Below are 18,885 nucleotides of genomic sequence, written 5' to 3'. Positions count from 1 at the left end.
GCCCTGTCCAGCTCTCCTAGAGTAACTGCCTGTCTCCTGGAATCTCCTCCATGCCCTTGAGATTGTGCTGGGAGACACAGCAAACCTTCTGGCAATGGCATGTATTGATGTGCCATCCTGGAGAAGACTACCTGTGCAACCTCTGTAGGGTCCAGGTATTGCCTCATGCTACCAGTAGTGACACTGACTGTAGCCAAATGCAAAACTAGTGAAAAAACAGTCAGAAAAGATGAGGAGGGAAAAATGTCAGTGGCCTCCACCTGTTAAACCATTCCTGTTTTGGGGGTTGTCTCATTGTTGCCCCTCTAGTGTACCTGTTGTTAATTTCATTAACACCAAAGTAGCTGAAACTGATTAACAACTCCCTCTGCTACTTAACTGACTGTGGTATAGCGGGTCCAAAACTCCTGTTCAAAAGGCCCATTTTAAAATAACTGCACTCTCAGCTTAGCGAGGGGGCGTGGTGGTTGTGTGGCTGCAGCAGTTCTCAGGGCGATCTGTGGTTGGGGGCGTTTCTCACCTAAATGCACAGGTGAGAGACTGCCCACATCCGTGATTGTTCCTGGGGCTGCTAATTTTCCGCAGCTGCTATGCCCTCTCGATGTATAGAAGCGCGAGTCGGCTAGAAAGGGAAGAAAAAAGTAAAGGAAAGAAAGAGAACGGGAGGTAGCGAGAGAAGACAGGAAGCAGGTGGAGAGAGCCGGTGTGAGGAAGAAGGAGATCGAGCGAGCGAGCAAGAGCAGGCTTGCATGAGAGAAAGCAGGTAGCTGGGAGGTGAACCCACGAGGAGAGTGTTTGGCCAACACTCAGTAGGGCTGAAGGAAGCGGTCGCTCCAGCTGAGCGATTAAGTAGCTGGAGTGACCAGTAGAGGCGACGACTAACCATTGACAGGAGCGAGAGTTGAGGAGGCTTTGGGCTGGTTTAGCCCCAGTGTGAGCGCCTTGGCCGCTGGGGAAATAACCCAAGTCTCGGTCCGGTTTGGAGCCTGACGTAGCCAAGGATCGGAGGGCTGCCGGACCAGAGCGAAAGGCAGCTATTCCTGCAAGTAGGCGACTCTCCTGTTGAGCAGCCCAGATGTGAGTAGCAGGGGAGCCGCCATGGTAACAGAAGACACCGGGCTTAGTGTTTTTAAAGGATTGCTTCCTGTGATATTTTCACCTCGTTGTTTTTAGAGGATTTTTCTATATGTTTTTAAGCTCCACGTATCACAACTGTTTTTACTGGATTATTTATTTGAAGACTGTTTTTGAATGCACTGCACTTTATTTTAAAACTTGTTTTGTTGTTGTTTTAATAAAAGCACTTTGCACTTTTTCACCATCCCCTTGCTGTGTTGTTGCCTCACTGCTAAGCTCATCGGTAGCATTACCGACGGTGACGGGTTCAAGGGCTCCCGAGCAGCAGATGGGAGCATGTATCGAACCCGCATCATCACACTGACCAGATCAATATCCCAGAAATTTCATTCACTTGATGCTATACTCTGATTTAAAAAGTGTTCCTTTAATTTTTTGAGCAGTATATAAATGTTTAACCAAAGAGGTAAATCAAAGTTCTCAGGCTACATTATCATTACCAAGCTAAAGTGACTCAATTTTTTGTCATAATGTGACATAATGTGACATAAACGTGATGCTCTTATGCAGTTGTCATTTGCGCCTGTCCATCCTGGTTAGATCCGGTTTACCTCTTCTCTCAAGATGGTAATAGACTCCTTTGTATGAATTCTTCATGTTCTTGGCAATCTGTCACATGGAATAGCAATAGACTGACTGGTTTCTTGAAAACGCTGTTTGATTTTGGCCATTTTTTAACCCAGAACTGAACTTTAGGAATGCCAGTACATTGAAACCTAGGTGAACAGGCTTCAGTGGTGCTAATGCAATGACAAAGGTTTCTCTAATAACCAATTAGCATTCATACATAAATAATTAAGGATAAACTCTAGGATTTTATCTTTGGTAAACTGAAAGAGTTGCTGCTGAAGATGGAGCTTTGCCTCCATATGTGAATAATAAATTAAAAATCAGTAATTTCAAGCAGTAATAGCCATTTTAAACAATAGTAATGCCTTGGGCGTATTTTTAAATCAATTTAATGGTATCTTGATAACAAAAGGTACTGATTTCTATCAAAAACATGAAAATTTCTGGGAGACCCCAGAACCTGTACTATAGTTCTAGTAAAAGAAACAAACACAGTCAGAGGAACCCAGTAAAGGGCACAGCCCCACTTACTGAGTATTGTGCATGGCCTTCAGCATATGAATTTTCAAGGAAAACGCCAAAATAACTGAAGCTGATGAACTGTCTGGTGGAGGCATAGGTTGTGGAGAAAAGTGGAGGCTTATAGCCAGAATTTACTCATCGTTTAATGAGACATTGGAGGCAATCAGTCTAACCAGCAGAAAATATACTGGCTTAGCACTGCACAGTTTTAAGACTGTGGTCTTTTAAGTTTATCTGAGGATCAAAAGAATAAGCAGAGAAGGAGCAACAAAGTGCATGTTCTGCAATTTGACTTTGTTGGAATAATTGTTGGTCTAGGAATTCACCTATAGATGGAACCATAAATGCGCCTTGGTTAAAAAAGGTGACAGAGGCAACATCTTTTTTTCATGGAAATGGAAGCCCGATATTGGGTAATGGAAGAGGAAGACACTGGCCTAAGAGAGTCCTGGTGGCCTGATGGAACTAGGCAGTAAGGCCTGTAGAGCAAACACTGGTATCATATTGTTTCATTTCATGCTGCTCTGTTTGCCCATTTTGTAATGCTCCCTTTTCATTTTACAATTGAAGTTTTTTTTTTAATATTATATTATCTTGGCCTATTTCAGTTAGGATTCAAGATTACCAAAGTGTAACTTTGTTATGAAGGCTGTATAAAGTTCAGCCAAAAGAAAGTTACCTTAGATGGATTAAGAAATAAAGATAGTTTGAATGAGAGAGATAAAAAATAGTCGAAAAACAGGTGTTGGTTGAACACAGCAAAACAGCATTAATGCCAAAACCACAAAACGCTATCCAAAAGTCAATGTCTAAACACTCATTCCCTTATATGAATCCTTTCCCTGACTCCTAATAGAAAATACTTGAGGGAAAAAAAAAGTTGTCTAAAAGGTAAGCAAGCCATCAATATTTTCAACAAGAGTGTAGTGACGTCTCACGCCGCAGTGCTGGCAATGACATGACTGGCAATGGAAAGTCATTGCTAACAACAACAAAGTGGAACAACATGCAACAAAACAAAAAGGCTCGAAATGTCGCTGTCATAATGATAACAAAATATTAACAATGGGGAAAAAAATAGTCCAAAACATTAAAATCACATAGATGAGATCCAAATGGGTAAAAACTCATCATTTCTATTAGCTTATTTATCCTGAATATCAAGTACATATTCATTCTTAATGCAAAATGTAACTAAAACAGTAAATGCAAGTTATTGACAGAGAATTCAGCAACCAGGCTTTATCTCTAATTGACAAAATATAATATGACTGTGTAGCGCTGCCACATAAATAAAATTAATATGTTTTTCTGCTGTCAATCGGGTTTTGTGGGGATTGTACTTACAGACTGAGATTGACAGCGGTGCCCCAGAGGTGGGACTTCCAGTTCCCCTTTTTTCATTTTCGGGGAGCAATTTGCATAAATCGCACCACTTAAAGGGAGAGAAGTCAGCCAAGAAGAAGACGGGGAAAATCGAACGAAGCAGATCAGCATCTGCCTGGGCCATGAGACGAAGTCCTGGAGTTTCTAAAATCCTGACGGTTAGGTGGACGTCGGTAATTCTTTTTTGACTAGTGAATTGGGCGTTCCGCTATTTCCCACGGACTTGGGTGAGCCTCCCGAAGACCTTACTGTTCTTTATCATGGCGTAGACTGACTGTATAGCTTTTACTGTGAAGATTTTTCACTGCTAGGAGTCAGCATCTATTAGTACTCTTCGTTTTACCTGCTGCCCACTGGGGCTGGAACTGCGGACTAACTTATAAGCTCTGGAAGTGGAACTGGGAGAGGGATTTTCTTATTGTATATAGATACTGTATATTTTTTGTATCATCACATATAAGGGTTATTTTGGGGTGAGAGGGGCAGATGGAAGAGATTGTTATGTTTTTTTCTCCTCTCTTTTCAATGATGTAATATATTCCTCATGTGTTTATGGATATTGACCACTAGTCTTTTTATTGTCTCAGACTATAAATGCTCCGGCATCAAGTTTGACTGAACATTTTAAAATAAGATGTGTACGGGGGGCTTTACAGGCTGTGATACTGGCCTATCGTTTTTATCGTCTGCCGCAAATTAGGACAGGTTAGCGGTAACGATGGTCTCGTGTCAGTGTGGCGGGCCGAATTGCACCTGATTGTCAAGCCTAACATTACATTAGTTGTGCTGTTTACAGATTGGCTTGTATGAGTGTCAGTATGTGTGTGACTGAGCCCTGGGATGTACTGCCTTGTGCCCACTCCTCACAGAATTGGATTCATTGTGTTTGAGAACGTTATGTTATGGTTTACTTTGTTATGTTACTCTCTTGATTTCTATCTCCGTGTCACTTTAGGCTGCTCTTTCTTACAGTTCTCTTACTGTCTTTTACCATTTTGATAAAATTGTATTTTTCTGTTTTTGCTGTGTCATGTGCCAAAGCTGTTTCTAAGCACAGAATGCCAGTTAGCCAATGTCTTGGTTAAATTTATATAACTTCAGTTTTTTTCTCAAACCCTTATATAACACGAGTATCCTGTCAACTTTCGTGTTCTGTTTGCAGTGACCTAAGAGGCAATGCCTTCAACTGTGACTGTAAAATGAAGTGGTTGGTGGAATGGATGTACAACACCAATGCTACTGTGGATCAGATCAGTTGTGCCGGACCACCAGCTTATCAGGGAAAAAAAATCAATGACCTGCTGCCACAGTCATTCGACTGCATAACAACAGGTAATTAATTGCCTGTACTTTTTTGGAACCATATTCCCAACTGCCTGCATAGTACATTGTTGTTATTAAAATTCCCTGCATCACTTAAAAGCAGAAATGGGCCAAGTGTAAGTAGAATATTGAATGCTGAATTTGAACTTTAATTGGATGGAAAACAACATTCTAAAAAGTTACTAGTACTATTCTGTAACCAAATGGGAAGAATGGGCATGGAGACGGCAGAAGATGAGGCACACTGGCATTCGCTTATAGCCCAAGAATCTAGCTCCACTCTTACAGTGAGCTGTAACCACCCAAATCACTTCCTCTCCCGCCACCTCTTCCTCCTATGTGTCTTATGACTGTGCACCTCTTCTAAGCCAGTTACACAAAGGGGAACACTCTCAGGAAAATAAAGCAAATAATACAGAAGGAAATGCAGAGTTAACCACATGGTTGGACCACATTAAGCACCCAAAACTCTATTACAATTGTATCAGCTGTGTCTGTTTGCTGCTTACTGCTTCATTTAAGGATATCTCCGTAAACGAGAGATTCTGCCTGCCATACTGTTTTAGCACTACATTGTGCTCTCTGTTGTCCAGTGTTTCATTTAGGGGTGACCCCAGCTACTTTGACTGTCATCTGGCTCTGGTACCACAGTCTGCAAATGGCACTCCTCTTTTTCCATTGGGGTTGTGGACTTTCTCTCAGATGTTTCTGCCTGTGACATGCTCATCCGGCAGTCAAGGTGCAGATGGTGAGCAGTCCTCCTGTTTGCCTTGAGAACACATCCACTTGGTCACCTTTCTGCAGTGAGATGCTCTCCTTCAGGTCAGTAGGTGTCCCAGTCCAGCTGTTGTGGCACCTGGCAATTCTCTTTATATAGTAGTGTCATTCACATAAATAGGAGTCAACTGAAAGGGAATTACACAGATGTAGCCATGGGAAACTGCAGGCCTTCAGGACAGAAATTTGATTTCCCTGCTTTACCACATATAAGAGACCTGTGAAATGTAGGAAGTGTTTCCATCTCTTTAATTCTGAGGAAAATACCGAGGTTTTATCAACAATTCATATGCATTATCCCAAAGAAAACAATTAGAAAGAAGGGTAGCTGTCCAGTAGACAGGAAGACAGCACTGTCAACACCACACTCATGTTCTGATGAGAAAGCCATTATTTAACTAAACTTTTGAGCCAAAGGAAAGCCTGCATGTCTCTTGTAGAATTATATTAGGGATAGGTAAACACACAAAGATCAGGATTGGCCTGCCTCAATGGAGTCTTAAACAGGAGCTCTTCTGTTGTTCCCAGTCAGGCAGGTTTACCTTCCTTAGTAACAGAAGCCTTGTCTCCATTGATTCCTTGATTTGTCCAAACTGCAAATCCAAACCTACTACTGTGTGGGTGTCATCATGATACCATTATGAGAGAGTCAGAAGAGAAGAAGTCTGGTATCACCCCTAAACACGTTGGGGCCTTTGGAAGTTGCCTTGATCTTCAGAAATACATGTGAAGGTCTGCCCATTAATTTAATCTTGAAGGAATACTCCACTCAAAAAATGATATTCTGCTTATAAGTTACTTAACCCATTTGGTTTGTAATGATGGCCAAGAAAAATGTTAATCTCATGTCTTCATGGAGAACGGAGAGATCAGATTCTGATAGAATGGGAGTCTATGGTGATCAACGCTGGACAACGGCAAATGATATAAAAACATTCATTAAAAAAATCCTACGTCACTTGTGTCACATAATCCATTTGTAATGTCACGCAGTCATACACTCACAACACACAAAACGCATTTATTTCTTCAAGAATATTATTAGATAAATACCTCCAGAAAATGAAAGTAGTCCACAACCTGAAGTCCATTCACGTGAGATCACAGTTTTGATTTGAAGATGGGACACTTGACCAGTGAATGAGAAAAGAGGTGATTCTTCAATTATAAAGCACAACTTTTTTCCCAGCCATCACTACAAACCACATGAGCTAAGTAACTTATTAAAAAGTATATTATTTATCAGTGGAGTATTTCTTTAAAATGTTATTTCCTGAAGGAAGAAACCAAAAAAGGATGAGAAAATGTAATCCCATATGGAGCAATCCCTTATTACTGATCCTGCTTTAGTTGATAGATAGATAGATAGATAGATAGATAGATAGATAGATAGATAGATAGATAGATAGATAGATAGATAGATAGATAGATAGATAGATACTTTATTAATCCCAATGGGAAATTCACATTCTTCAGCAGCAGCATACTGATACAATAAATAATATTAAATTAAAGAATGATAATAATACAGGTGAAAAACAGACAATAACTTTGTATAATGTTAAATGTTAACGTTTACCCCCCCCGGATGGAATTAAAGAGTCGCATAGTTTGGGGGAGGAATGATCTCCTCAATCTGTCAGTGGAGCAGGACAGTGACAGCAGTCTGTCGCTGAAGCTGCTCTTCTGTCTGGAGATGATACTATTAAGTGGATGCAGTGGATTCTCCATAATTGATAGGAGCCTGCTAAGCGCCCTTCGCTCTGCCACAGATGTTAAACTGTCCAGCTCCATGCCAACAATAGAGCTTGCCTTCCTCACCAGTTTGTCCAGACGTGAGGCGTCTTTCCTCTTAATGCTGCCTCCCCAGAACACCACTGCGTAGAAGAGGGCGCTCGCCACAACTGTTTGATAGAACATCTGCAGCATCTTATTGCAGATGTTGAAGGACGCCATCCTTCTAAGGTAGTATAACCGGCTCTGTCCTTTCTTGCACAGCGCATCAGTATTGGCAGTCCAGTCTAATTTATCATCCAGCTGCACTCCCAGATATTTATAGGTCTGCACCATCTGCACACAGTCACCTTTGATGATCACTGGGTCTATGAGGGGTCTGGGCCTCCTAAAATCCACCACCAGCTCTTTGGTTTTGCTGGTGTTCAGGTGTAGGTGGTTTGAGTCGCACCATTTAACAAAGTCATTGATTAGGTCCCTATACTCCTCCTCCAGCCCATTTCTGATGCAGCCCACGATAGCAGTGTCATCAGCGAACTTTTGCACATGGCAGGACTCCGAGTTGTATTGGAAGTCTGATGTATATAGGCTGAACAGGACCGGAGAAAGCACAGTCCCCTGTGGCGCTCCTGTGTTGCTGACCACAATGTCAGACGTGCAGTTCCCAAGACGCACATACTGAGGTCTGTCTTTAAGATAGTTCACGATCCATGCCACTAGGTATGAATCTAATCCCATCTCTGTCAGCTTGTCCCTAAGGAGCAGAGGTTGGATGGTGTTGAAGGCACTAGAGAAGTCACAAACACACTTCTGGTAGCAACCACTGCACTGTTTTTGAAAAGAAATGTACTCACCAAAGTTAAGAAACAACTGCGCTGTTGGTCAAAAGTCTGCATCAATGAGTGGAGTCAGGTAAAGCAAACACTGGTATCCTACTGCTTCATTTCATACTGCTGTGTTTGCCCATTTTGGCTTTCTTGTAGGTCAGGGACTACTGGACCATAGAGGAATCGATTAGATAAGCCTGTCTTCCGGCTACATGTTTTTCCTGTACTTTCTTTAAATCTGATCCCTATAAACCCAGCAGAATGGTTTATGACGCAAGATAAAAGTGGGATTTTATGAGCATATGGACTGTGATTTACCTCCATGGCCTCTCAGATCTCAAAAGGAAAGTCATCTGGGGGTGCGGGTGGTACTAAACTAGTGCTGCCAAAAACTAATGTGCTCTGATGCAGAGTAGGTGCATTGGTGCATTATGAGTCCACTCCCTCTATAAAGGCTTAGCCAGTTGTAATGGAAGGAGGTCAACATCCAACCTCAGAGTGCCTTACGCCAAATATCAGATTACATATCTTTATTTTTATTAATTTAATGAGTAATGACACTGCTGATATTGCTTTCCTGTGAAGTCCAGAGTCTCTTCTATTCCTTGTTTCACTGACCTGCTTATATATGAAGGGTCAGAAGTTTTTACACCTCTATAGATTTGACATTTATTTTCCAAATTCTAGCAAAAAATTACTTCACACTTATGATGGTAACACAGTTTGAGTAATTTTTATCTTTAAAATGTATTTTATGTCATTAATTACTTTGTGTCTTTCATTTTAACAAGATGTAGCTCTAGTATTTTATTTAGTACATAAGGAGGGTGATTTTGTGATATATTGTATGAGGCGATGTTGAATTCACCATTGTCTGTTCTTTTTTTTGTTTTTCAGAGTTTGCCTCCTACCAATCTTTTAAATTTGAGTCTATCTCCGTTGATTCTTTCTCCTACATGAACGACGAGTATGTTGTGATTGCTCAGCCTTTCATTGGGAAATGCAGCTTTCTGGAATGGGACCACGTTGAGACAGTATTTAGGAATTATGACAACATTACAAGTAAGCAAAGTAATGTACCTGACAAAACCTGACGTCTGCTGCATGTTGCGACTTTGCTGTTGATATAAGGAAATCAATTTCTTTTTACATTTTTAGAAGTCTGAAGTATGATATAGTGTCTTGAATGCCCTACTGATGCCTAAACTGAGTTCATATTACCCTACAGAGAAAGCAGATGCTCCAGCCTGAGCACAAAACTACAAACTAAGGCAATGGATTCAGAAAGTATTAAGACCCCTCCACCTCCTGCACACTTTGTGTTGTACGCTTAATTTTAAAGGCATAAATTTGCTTTTTTTGCCCATCAATCTACACTCAATGACCTATACTGACATAATGAAAACCTGTTTTCAGAAATATGTACAAATTTATTGAAATAAAAAACTGAAATCTCTCTCTTATATAATTCAGTGCTTTGTAAATGTTTCTGTAGCAGCAATTACAGTTTTGAGTCTTCTTGGTTAAGTCTTTACAGGCTTTGCACAACTGGATTTGGGCCATTTATCTTATTCTTCCTGTCAGATCCTCTCAAGCTCTGATAGACTGGATGGGAAGTGTCTGCAAACTGCCATCCTCAGTTCTCTCCACAGATGTTCTATGGGGTTTAAGTTGGAGCTTTGGCTGGGCCACTCAATGACAGTCAGAGAATTGTCTCAAACCTACTCCAGCATTGTCTTAGGTGTGTGCTTTAGGTCATTGTTGTGCTAAAAGGCCTGAGGTTACATGCATTCTGGTGCAGGTTTTTTTAAGGATCTCTTTGCATTTGGTTGCATTCATCCTTCTCACAATTCTGACGAGTCCCCCTGATTCTGCCACTGAGAAGCAACCCCAAAGCATGATGCTGCCACCACCATGCCTCACTGCATGGATGGGGATGAACCGTGCCTGGACTTTACTAGACGCAGTAACTGGAAGCTCTGCTAAAGAGTTCAGTTTTTGTTTCATAAGACCAGAGTCCTTAAAATACTATTTTGGTTTAATATTTACCTGACATTTAAATATACAGTAAACTACTTTGTCCTTTCCATTACTTACCTCCTTGCTGTGCCTTGCTTACACCTTCTTTTCAACCTTTTGTTAAATTGTTGCCTGTTTACCTCACCATACACGCACCCTGACATCTTCATTCATTCATCTTCAAATGCAATTTCTTGGAAAACTTTGTTTGAGCATATCCTTGATGATCATTTTGAAGTCATTTAATATAACATGTAATTTGTCAAAAAAAGTTCAAAATGTCAACAATGAAAAAACACAATTCTTCCATTGCATTTTAATGTTGGCATAGTAGTTCATACTGGCGCCTTATGAGTTCAAAGCCCAGGCCTTTCACTATCTCATTGAGGATAGCATGCACTGTGTCCCTGTGTCCATGTGGGGGTTTTCTGCGCCCTTTATGTTCTTCCCACATCCCTAAAACATGATTTTTGGTGTACGCTTTCATTATGACAGTGTTCGGTTCAGCCCAGTCTGGTGTAGTGATAACGCGAGCACTTTTTCTCTGTCTTGGCCACAGAAATAGGAATGGTGCCATGGGGAGCACAAATGGGTGTCATCTCCTCAAACAAACATCACAGGTATCTCCATTTTGGATAAAAAAAGATTTCTGAACCATTTTCTTATTTAACCTAGGCCCAAAAATTATTAGCACCCTGTCCAGGGTTTATTCCTGCCTTGTGTCCTATGCTAGCTGAGATAGGATCCAGCACACCCCCGTGACCTTATTCAGGACTAAGTGGGTCAGAAATTGACTGACTGACTTTGTTAGTGGTAGAATTATCTACGCTAACCACAAATCCCTAATTCATATCAAATGTGACATCACTCATCCGCCCAAATCACATAGTCTACAGTATAAGGCTTCAAGTACGAATAAAACTGCAGCTTTTGTGGTTTTAAAACAATTATTTTAACAATTATTTCTCAATATTAATATATAGGTTATAGGGTATAGTGGATTAATGGTTATTTTATATTCATTCTACTAGGGGTGTCTCCTCCCCCTGCTCGCTTCACTCGCCCACCCCTGGGTTTGGTTAACCGGATATACAATTTAAAGAGATTGTTATTTTCATGGGAATTGTTACATACTCTTTCAATTCTATGTTGCATCCCTTGTCCGTGATCCTAAATATACATTGACCGAATTGTGGTTTCTTTGAAATTAAACTTGTCGTAGCTTTAATTGTTGCGGGACCTCAGATTCTCATAGCGTATGGTCCTGAATCGTGTAAGTCTATGTTTTGAGCATTGAATGATATGATTGCGAAAAGTTTATTGTAGACTTGGATATTTTGCTTGTAGTGTTTGTGGATTTCACTTTCACCAAACACCAAATCTTTTAATTCTCGCAGATACGCCTCTTCATTGGGAAGAATCACTACTTTTCCCTGATGGCAACATGAATTAGATGATCTACTAGTCTCCAACTTAAACTTTAAAGCCTTACAATATCTACATACTTCTGACATATCACCTATGTCCATATATTCGATCTCTTTTTGCTGTTGCATTATTTCACCAAGTAATAATTTCCGTTTGTTTGTGCTAATGCAATCTTCACTTGCTTTTTTTTGATACTTTCAAATTTTACTACTTTCATAATCTCTAACCCACTCTGCATGTGTATTGCGCCAACATTTTTGAACCTCTTTATTAAGTCTTTTATTTCTGACCCCAATCGGACCTACATGATTTTCAATTCCACTTGGTCCTGGTTGATTATTAGTTTCCTTATTTTCTGAATGTGCATGTAGATTATTATTGTTCTTTTGTGCATTCTTTTTTGCCTTCTTTTCTCCCCAATGCTTTTGGGTCTCTTTTCGACGTGCTGCTCTTTCTTCTTCTCTTAGTCGTTGACGTGCCATCTAGAACGTATAAAAATTTTAAGAGCTGGGAGCACATGAAGTGTATCTGCCAAAAGCATTCCAACAACTGAGAGGTTAGATGTCCGTGATCTTGTTTTAAATTGTTTGTAAGTAGGGTGTGACATGCAAAAGTGACTGTCTCGTGGGTCTTGCTTCCAAAGGTTGTAAAGTCTAGTCTCGCAGGACGTCAAAGTGTCTTTCTGAGAAGATCATGTCTTGACCCAAGATTCTTTTATTATAATAGAGAGATATTTTTTTAGTAAGTCAGTTGAGCTTCCTAATTCTGAGAGTTGTGGATATTCCTTGTATATCATTACCATGCTGTCTTGAACATCTGATAAAAAAGATGAATCTTGGAGAAAGGCAAAGATTTGTCTGTATTAAATTTAATAAGGTTATTCAATTAATTGATATTTAATTAAGATTTTGGTTTTATAATACCAAAACTTAGCATGGATTATTCATTTTTACTTCTTTGTTTATTGGAACTCACTTTAAAAATAAAGTCTCTTTTGGGCTGTTCAATGGTTGCATTTCAACTGAAATGTCACCACACACCTGAGCATTTCAGATGCCCCCTACATATTTTTTCCTGGCACTGGTGCTGCACAGATGGCTATAAATCATTTCAGATGCCACCTGCCTCTTGCCAGGCTTACCATGGCCTGTTTTATTAAATACCAGAGGATGCCCTGTTTCTGCATTGTCACAGTTAGTGCCATATTGTCCCATTTTGTTTCAATTACAGCAACTTTGCTGTATTTTGGCAGATTTTCAATACCTTGGAATTGTTCTTCTACCTTTCCCATGACCAGTGCTTTTCATATCTCCCATTTATTTTGATTGCAGCTTTGGCTTCATGATATATCTGAGGGATCCTCACACAATATAATTAACCTGAACTCGTGTGAAGAACTTTAATTTTACATATGAGGATTTCATTCCATTAGTGATGTGACTTCGAAAGATAACAGGGTAAACTGGAGCCATGTTAGGTGGGGTGAATATTAGTGGGTACATTTCTTTGGATAATTTATTTTTATAGTAATCACAGAAGTATGACTAGGTTTTTTACACTTTTATATTATAAAGTTTTTCTTGGTGATCAGTAATACATGTCCATTCATCTACTTATTAATTTTTAAATGCATTTAATTAAGTTCAGAGTTACAAGGGGACACAGCCTTTTCTGGCATACAGTGCATCCAGAAAGTATTCATAGCGCATCACTTTTTCCACATTTTGTTATGTTACAGCCTTATTCCAAAATGAATTAAATTCATTTTTTTCCTCAGAATTCTACACACAACACCCCATAATGACAACGTGAAAAAAGTTTACTTGAGATTTTTGCGAATTTATTAAAATAAAAAAACTGAGAACTTCTAGAATTTTTATTTTTATACTGTATTGAGGATTTATTCTGTTCTATGTATTGTACTGTATTGTATTGACCCCCTTCTTTTTGACACCCACTGCATGCCCAACCTACCTGGAAAGGGATCTCTTTTTGAACTGCCTTTCCCTAGGTTTCTTCCATTTATTCCCTACAAGGGTTTTTTTTGGGGAGTTTTTTTCTGGTCTTCCTAGAGGGTCAAGGCTGGGGGGCTGTCAAGAGGCAGGGCCTGTTAAAGCCCATTGTGGCACGTCTTGTGTGATTTTGGGCTATACACAAAATAAATTGTATTGTATATCCGGCAAACCAAACACAGGGGTTGGCGAGCGAAGCAAGCAGGGGACAGAGCCCCCTAGTCTCTTTAATATTCTTAAATAAAGTGCACAAAGCACTGCACACTCCACAGTTCTCCAGTAATAAATCAATAATCAATACAATAAACAATCCTCCAACTCCCAGCAGCTCCGTCACACTCCCACCCAACTCCGGCTCGGTCTGCTGGGGTTTCCCACAGTCCTTTTAAAGTCTATGACCCGGAAGTATTTCTTCTCTGGGTCAACACCACATCTTTCTTTATTAATTGTCCCGGAAGTACTGCGGGCTTCCGTCCTCGTGACCCCGAAGTACTTCCGGAGTAGCATACTTGTAAAAGTCCCCAGGTTCTTGGTGAGCTGCCCCTGGCGGCACCCACGGCACCCAACAGGGCTGAAGAGATGGACATGTCCCATGCTGCCCTGCGGGAATCCGAGGAACCATTTCCATCCAGGGGAGCTGCCATCTAGCATCCCGGGGGATGTAGTGTCCTAAAAAGGCTGTCTTCTTTTGTTGAGGGACGTTCTGGCCAGACTGAAACGCCGGCTGTCCATCACAATGTGCAAGCTAGAGATGTAGGCAATTAACTCAGCTTAATACTGCAATGTTCAGAATATTAATATACTATAATCTCATACTCAAAAGCAAATCAAGATGTTGCAGTCTGCATCTTACAACATGGTTGTGCTTGATGTTCAGTCTTCCAGGCATCTGTGGTCTCCCATCTTAACCTCTTATTATTATGTTGCATGTGTATCTAAGTCATGATTGTGGTGGAAGACCCTGATCAGCTCATCATTTGACTTTATAAAGTTTATGGGGAAGAGTCTACATTGGAGTGGTGGCTCTGAGGCTGGGGATGGTTGCCAGTTCAAATCCTGTAAACGCCATAAGTGACTCTACTTCGTTGGGCCTTTGAGCAAGACCCTTAATCTGCAATTGCTCCATCCTGGGTATGACGTTAATCTGTATCCAGCCCTGCATGTAGGCCCTCCAACCTGAAAAACCTGGAAGTTGGTGGCAAAAATGGCACTCCAGCCACCATAAAAAACATCACACTGTTCCATTCCATCTAGTGTGGTGCTGAGGTGTCACCCGTCGCATGGATGCACTCGGGCCCTAGTCTGGGATCCTGAGTTGGTTTGCCATGTGGTGGACTCTCAGCAGGCTACTTCTCTTTTTAAGCAACCAGCTTAATTCATTTTTCAGGCAATTGCCACTAACTTCAGATGTCACAGATATATAAATGACATTTCATTATCATCATTGATAAGCTTTAGCAAATTCTGTGTAGTATTTTATTTCTATTAGCTTCACTCCTGAGTACTATCCCAGTCCTCATACCAAAGATTGACAGATGGCAGAAGCTACCCTGGCAGAACACGGCACCACTGTCATTTTATGATCATTTTGCATATCCATAGTTATATTGTTTATATAAACTGTGTCCATTGCTTGCTACATGAAGGTGTGTCAATTTTGGTCTCCCTGTAAAAGATGAGGGCATAACACTCTGTTATCCTAGTATTGGACTTTTTCCTAAATATAAACAAACTTATCTATAGTGTGAGGAAAGAGATATCAACCTTCACCCCCTGACCATGTCTTTGCCTGTTCTCTGATGGTTCTTTTCCATTCTGTGGTACGACACTTAAAAATTCTCTAAGCTTAATTTATTCTTTAGTATTTTGGCACATGTGTCTCTTATGATTGTGGATGGGGTGGTAGATGTATAAGCACCCGGTAACAGCACTTATTTTCAGCTGTACACTGTGGAAACTACAAGTGCTGGTATTTCTGGCATTAGATGATATGAAACATTTCTGGTGGGTGAGATCAAGCCCACATCTACCAATGTCATATAATCTTTTTTTATTACATAATCCTGTTTTCTGCAGTTATACTTAGAATGTTGTCCAATCACTTTTATAAGAGATTAACACTGTATGAACATTAACTTATTTTAATCTTCTTCTGTAGGCACTTCAACAGTTGTCTGCAAGCCACTGGTCATAGACAACCAGCTCTTTGTCATCGTGGCTCAACTATTTGGAGGTTCTCACATATATAAGAGAGACAACTCAGCAAACAAATTCATTAAAATTCAGGATATCGACATCCTTAAAATTAGAAAGCCAAATGATGTGGAAACCTTTAAAATAGAGGGCGACTCATACTTTGTGATTGCAGACAGCTCAAAGGCCGGCTCAACCACTGTCTACCAGTGGTACGGAAATGGCTTTTATTCTCATCAGTCGCTCCACCCTTGGTACAGGGATACAGATGTGGAGTACTTGGAGATCTCCAACAAGCCCCACTTGATTCTGTCAAGCAGCTCACAGAGACCTGTTATCTACCAGTGGAACAAAGCACAGAAGTTATTTGATCGGCGAACAGATATTCCAGAAATGGAAGACGTCTACGCCGTCAAGCATTTCAAAGTCAAAAACGAGTTGTATATCTGCTTGACCCGCTTTATCGGTGACTCCAAAGTAATGAGGTGGGATGGTTCGATGTTTTTGGAAATACAAACAATGCCGTCCCGAGGGTCCATGGTTTTCCAGCCTTTCGCAGTAAACAACTGGCAGTATGCAATTCTTGGAAGTGACTATTCTTTTACCCAGGTGTATCGCTGGGACACAAAGAAAGGACAGTTTGTTAATTTCCAGGAGCTAAACATTCAGGCACCCCGTGCATTCTCTCTTGTTTCTATTGACAACCGAGAGTTTTTGATTGCATCAAGTTTTAAAGGAAAGACGCAGATTTATGAACATCTTATAATTGACCTTAGCAATTAACATGCATCGATTGGACTTGTATTTACACAGCGGTTCACTGCACTGAATGGGAACGGACATGTTGATGGACTTTATGCATGAAAACCCCCCAATAATCCTATCAGGTGAATGCCTTGCTAGACGTCTCCAGTTTTCTTTTGTCTGTCATTATCTACAGTAGTGCTTTTACATACTCCTTCGTTTAAACAAAGGTCAGTGCTAACTCAGCCTTGCAAAGGAAAGCTGTAAATACCTGCTTAATCATACCACTTGCTAAAGCAAAAAGAAATAAATTTAGAAATGTACTTTTTCAACTATTTATTAACCTATTTGGAAGAAGAAGAAAAAAACCTGCCAAATAAAATGTTTACATTTTTCTGTCTTTCCAGTTGTAAGCAAATTATTTCTAAAAAACAAAAAGCTTTTGTAAATATGAGGGACCATGCCAGCCAGATATTTCATACTAAAGTTACTGTTGCAATTTTAAACTCCATATATTTGTAAAAAAATAGCATATGTTGCAATGCAAACTTAGTTGTGCTTGGGGAAAAATGACAAATCTTGGCAACTTAAATTTGTATTGTTGCTTGTTTGTATGAACTGTATAGTAATTTACTCCAAATAAAAAAAAAAATAATAAAATTTGAACCCATTTGTGTGGAAAAAGCAACTCTGGCTTGCTTTATAAATATTCACTCCAGGTATATTCTGTACCGTTATAGCTGGAACCCAACACCTGAGGCCTTCACGGCGTCTTTCTATAACAGGTAACTTTGACAGAGGATGTACAAAGTACAGATATGTAGGAGATGATGGTGTACCACCAGCAAAGCTAACATTAGTATGGAGGCTGTCACGGCCAGTCTTTTTAACGCTATTACAGGCTGAAATTATCTGCTTATAGTGTATAGCAACATGTTCGAATTAATTATACCCTGGGTACTTTGAGTCAATTTGCATTTAAATACGAGGGGTGTTCAATTATAAACAGGCATTTTCATGCTCTGTTCTTATAAAGAGTGAAAGGTAGACCCAACTCATTGGACAAACACATGGTTAGTAGTGCTAGCTTCTCTTTCCCCCCTTCCTGTCAGTTGTAGTCAACATTTTGGAGCAGGAGGTACACAGTAGTGTTACGCAGTGCATTATTCTTCAATTTTTGACAAATGAAGGAGTCAATCCATATCAGATTTATTCGAGACTTAAAAAACAGTTTGGGGTTGAGTGTCTCTCTCTTTCTCAGTCTAGAGTGTATAACTGGTGCAAGTCATTCAGAAAGGAACTACTGTATTATCTCTTCGGTCCACTTAAGAAATTTTTAGGAGGGAAACAATTCAAGCCGAATGAGGAGGTTATTGACGCTGTGCAAGAATGGGTCAACATGCAGTCAAAAGACTTCTACTCTTCGGGGATTAAGAAGCGTCCTGAACACTAGAACAAGTGTATTGCAGTGGCAGGAGACTATATAGAAAAACAGTGTGTAAGTCGTTTCAATGTATTCAATAAATAAAGCATAGCTCAAAAATTTCTATTTATATATGAACACCCCTCGTATGTTTGGTAGAATTTACTATACTGAACTTTGTAGGTTCTAGTACATTTGGCTTTTAAACTAGAGATTTAGATAACTGTTTATTGTTATTTGACATAGCACATATTGTTGACACATAGCAGTGTTTCTAGTCGGTTTGCACACATTCTTTGTGTTCCAAGGACTTTCCTTGTGTTTTAGCGGTGGAATTCATGAACTGGCAACCTTCAGGTTCATTTTGCATCGTGGAGAGCAATAGGAGATGTCCTGTTCCCAGTAGAGAAGACAGCTTACAAGCTGCAAGTGACATGCTTTGCATAATATGTGTGACTTAAGAGGACTCTCTCCCAGGCCCCCCACTCCTGTGTCTGCCACTGCATGGTAACACCCTACATTCTGGTTTCCTCCCAAAGTCTAAAGATATGCTGTTCAGTTGATTGATGATTCTGAGTTGCCCTCAATATGAGAATGTGCCTTGTAATGGACTAATATCACAGTGAAAAGATGTATGTTAGGAGTGGGAGGCATGGGAGTTGTAGTGGGGTGGGGGGAGTGTAATGATTACCCAGGGCCAACGTGCTCAAGGTCTGGATTGAAAAGTTTGTTTTCAAGATGAAGGGGCCCACAGACACTGCTTATGTACAAGGCCCAGAGCTCTGTGCTA

At 40.2% G+C, this 18,885-nt stretch overlaps 1 protein-coding gene across 4 annotated transcripts in view; it reads left to right on the top strand.

The window, feature by feature from the left end:
- lgi1b (leucine-rich, glioma inactivated 1b) overlaps nt 1-17,327 on the top strand; it is a 71,017-nt gene extending 53,690 nt beyond the window's left edge. For all 4 annotated transcript variants that reach the window (XM_028795475.2, XM_028795473.2, XM_028795472.2 and 1 more), the window contains 3 exons: nt 4,778-4,947; nt 9,174-9,338; nt 15,894-17,327. In XM_028795475.2, the coding sequence (XP_028651308.1) occupies nt 4,778-4,947; nt 9,174-9,338; nt 15,894-16,711 (1,153 nt within the window). In that variant the 3' untranslated portion in view covers nt 16,712-17,327. The remainder of the gene's footprint in view (nt 1-4,777; nt 4,948-9,173; nt 9,339-15,893) is intronic.
- Nucleotides 17,328-18,885: the final 1,558 nt, after the last annotated feature.

This window comes from Erpetoichthys calabaricus, chromosome 2, assembly GCF_900747795.2.
Source record: "Erpetoichthys calabaricus chromosome 2, fErpCal1.3, whole genome shotgun sequence".
Classification (NCBI taxonomy): Eukaryota; Metazoa; Chordata; class Cladistia; order Polypteriformes; family Polypteridae; genus Erpetoichthys; species Erpetoichthys calabaricus.
The sequence above is the reverse complement of the archived record's forward strand: the minus strand, read 5'-3'. Positions and strand labels throughout refer to the sequence as shown.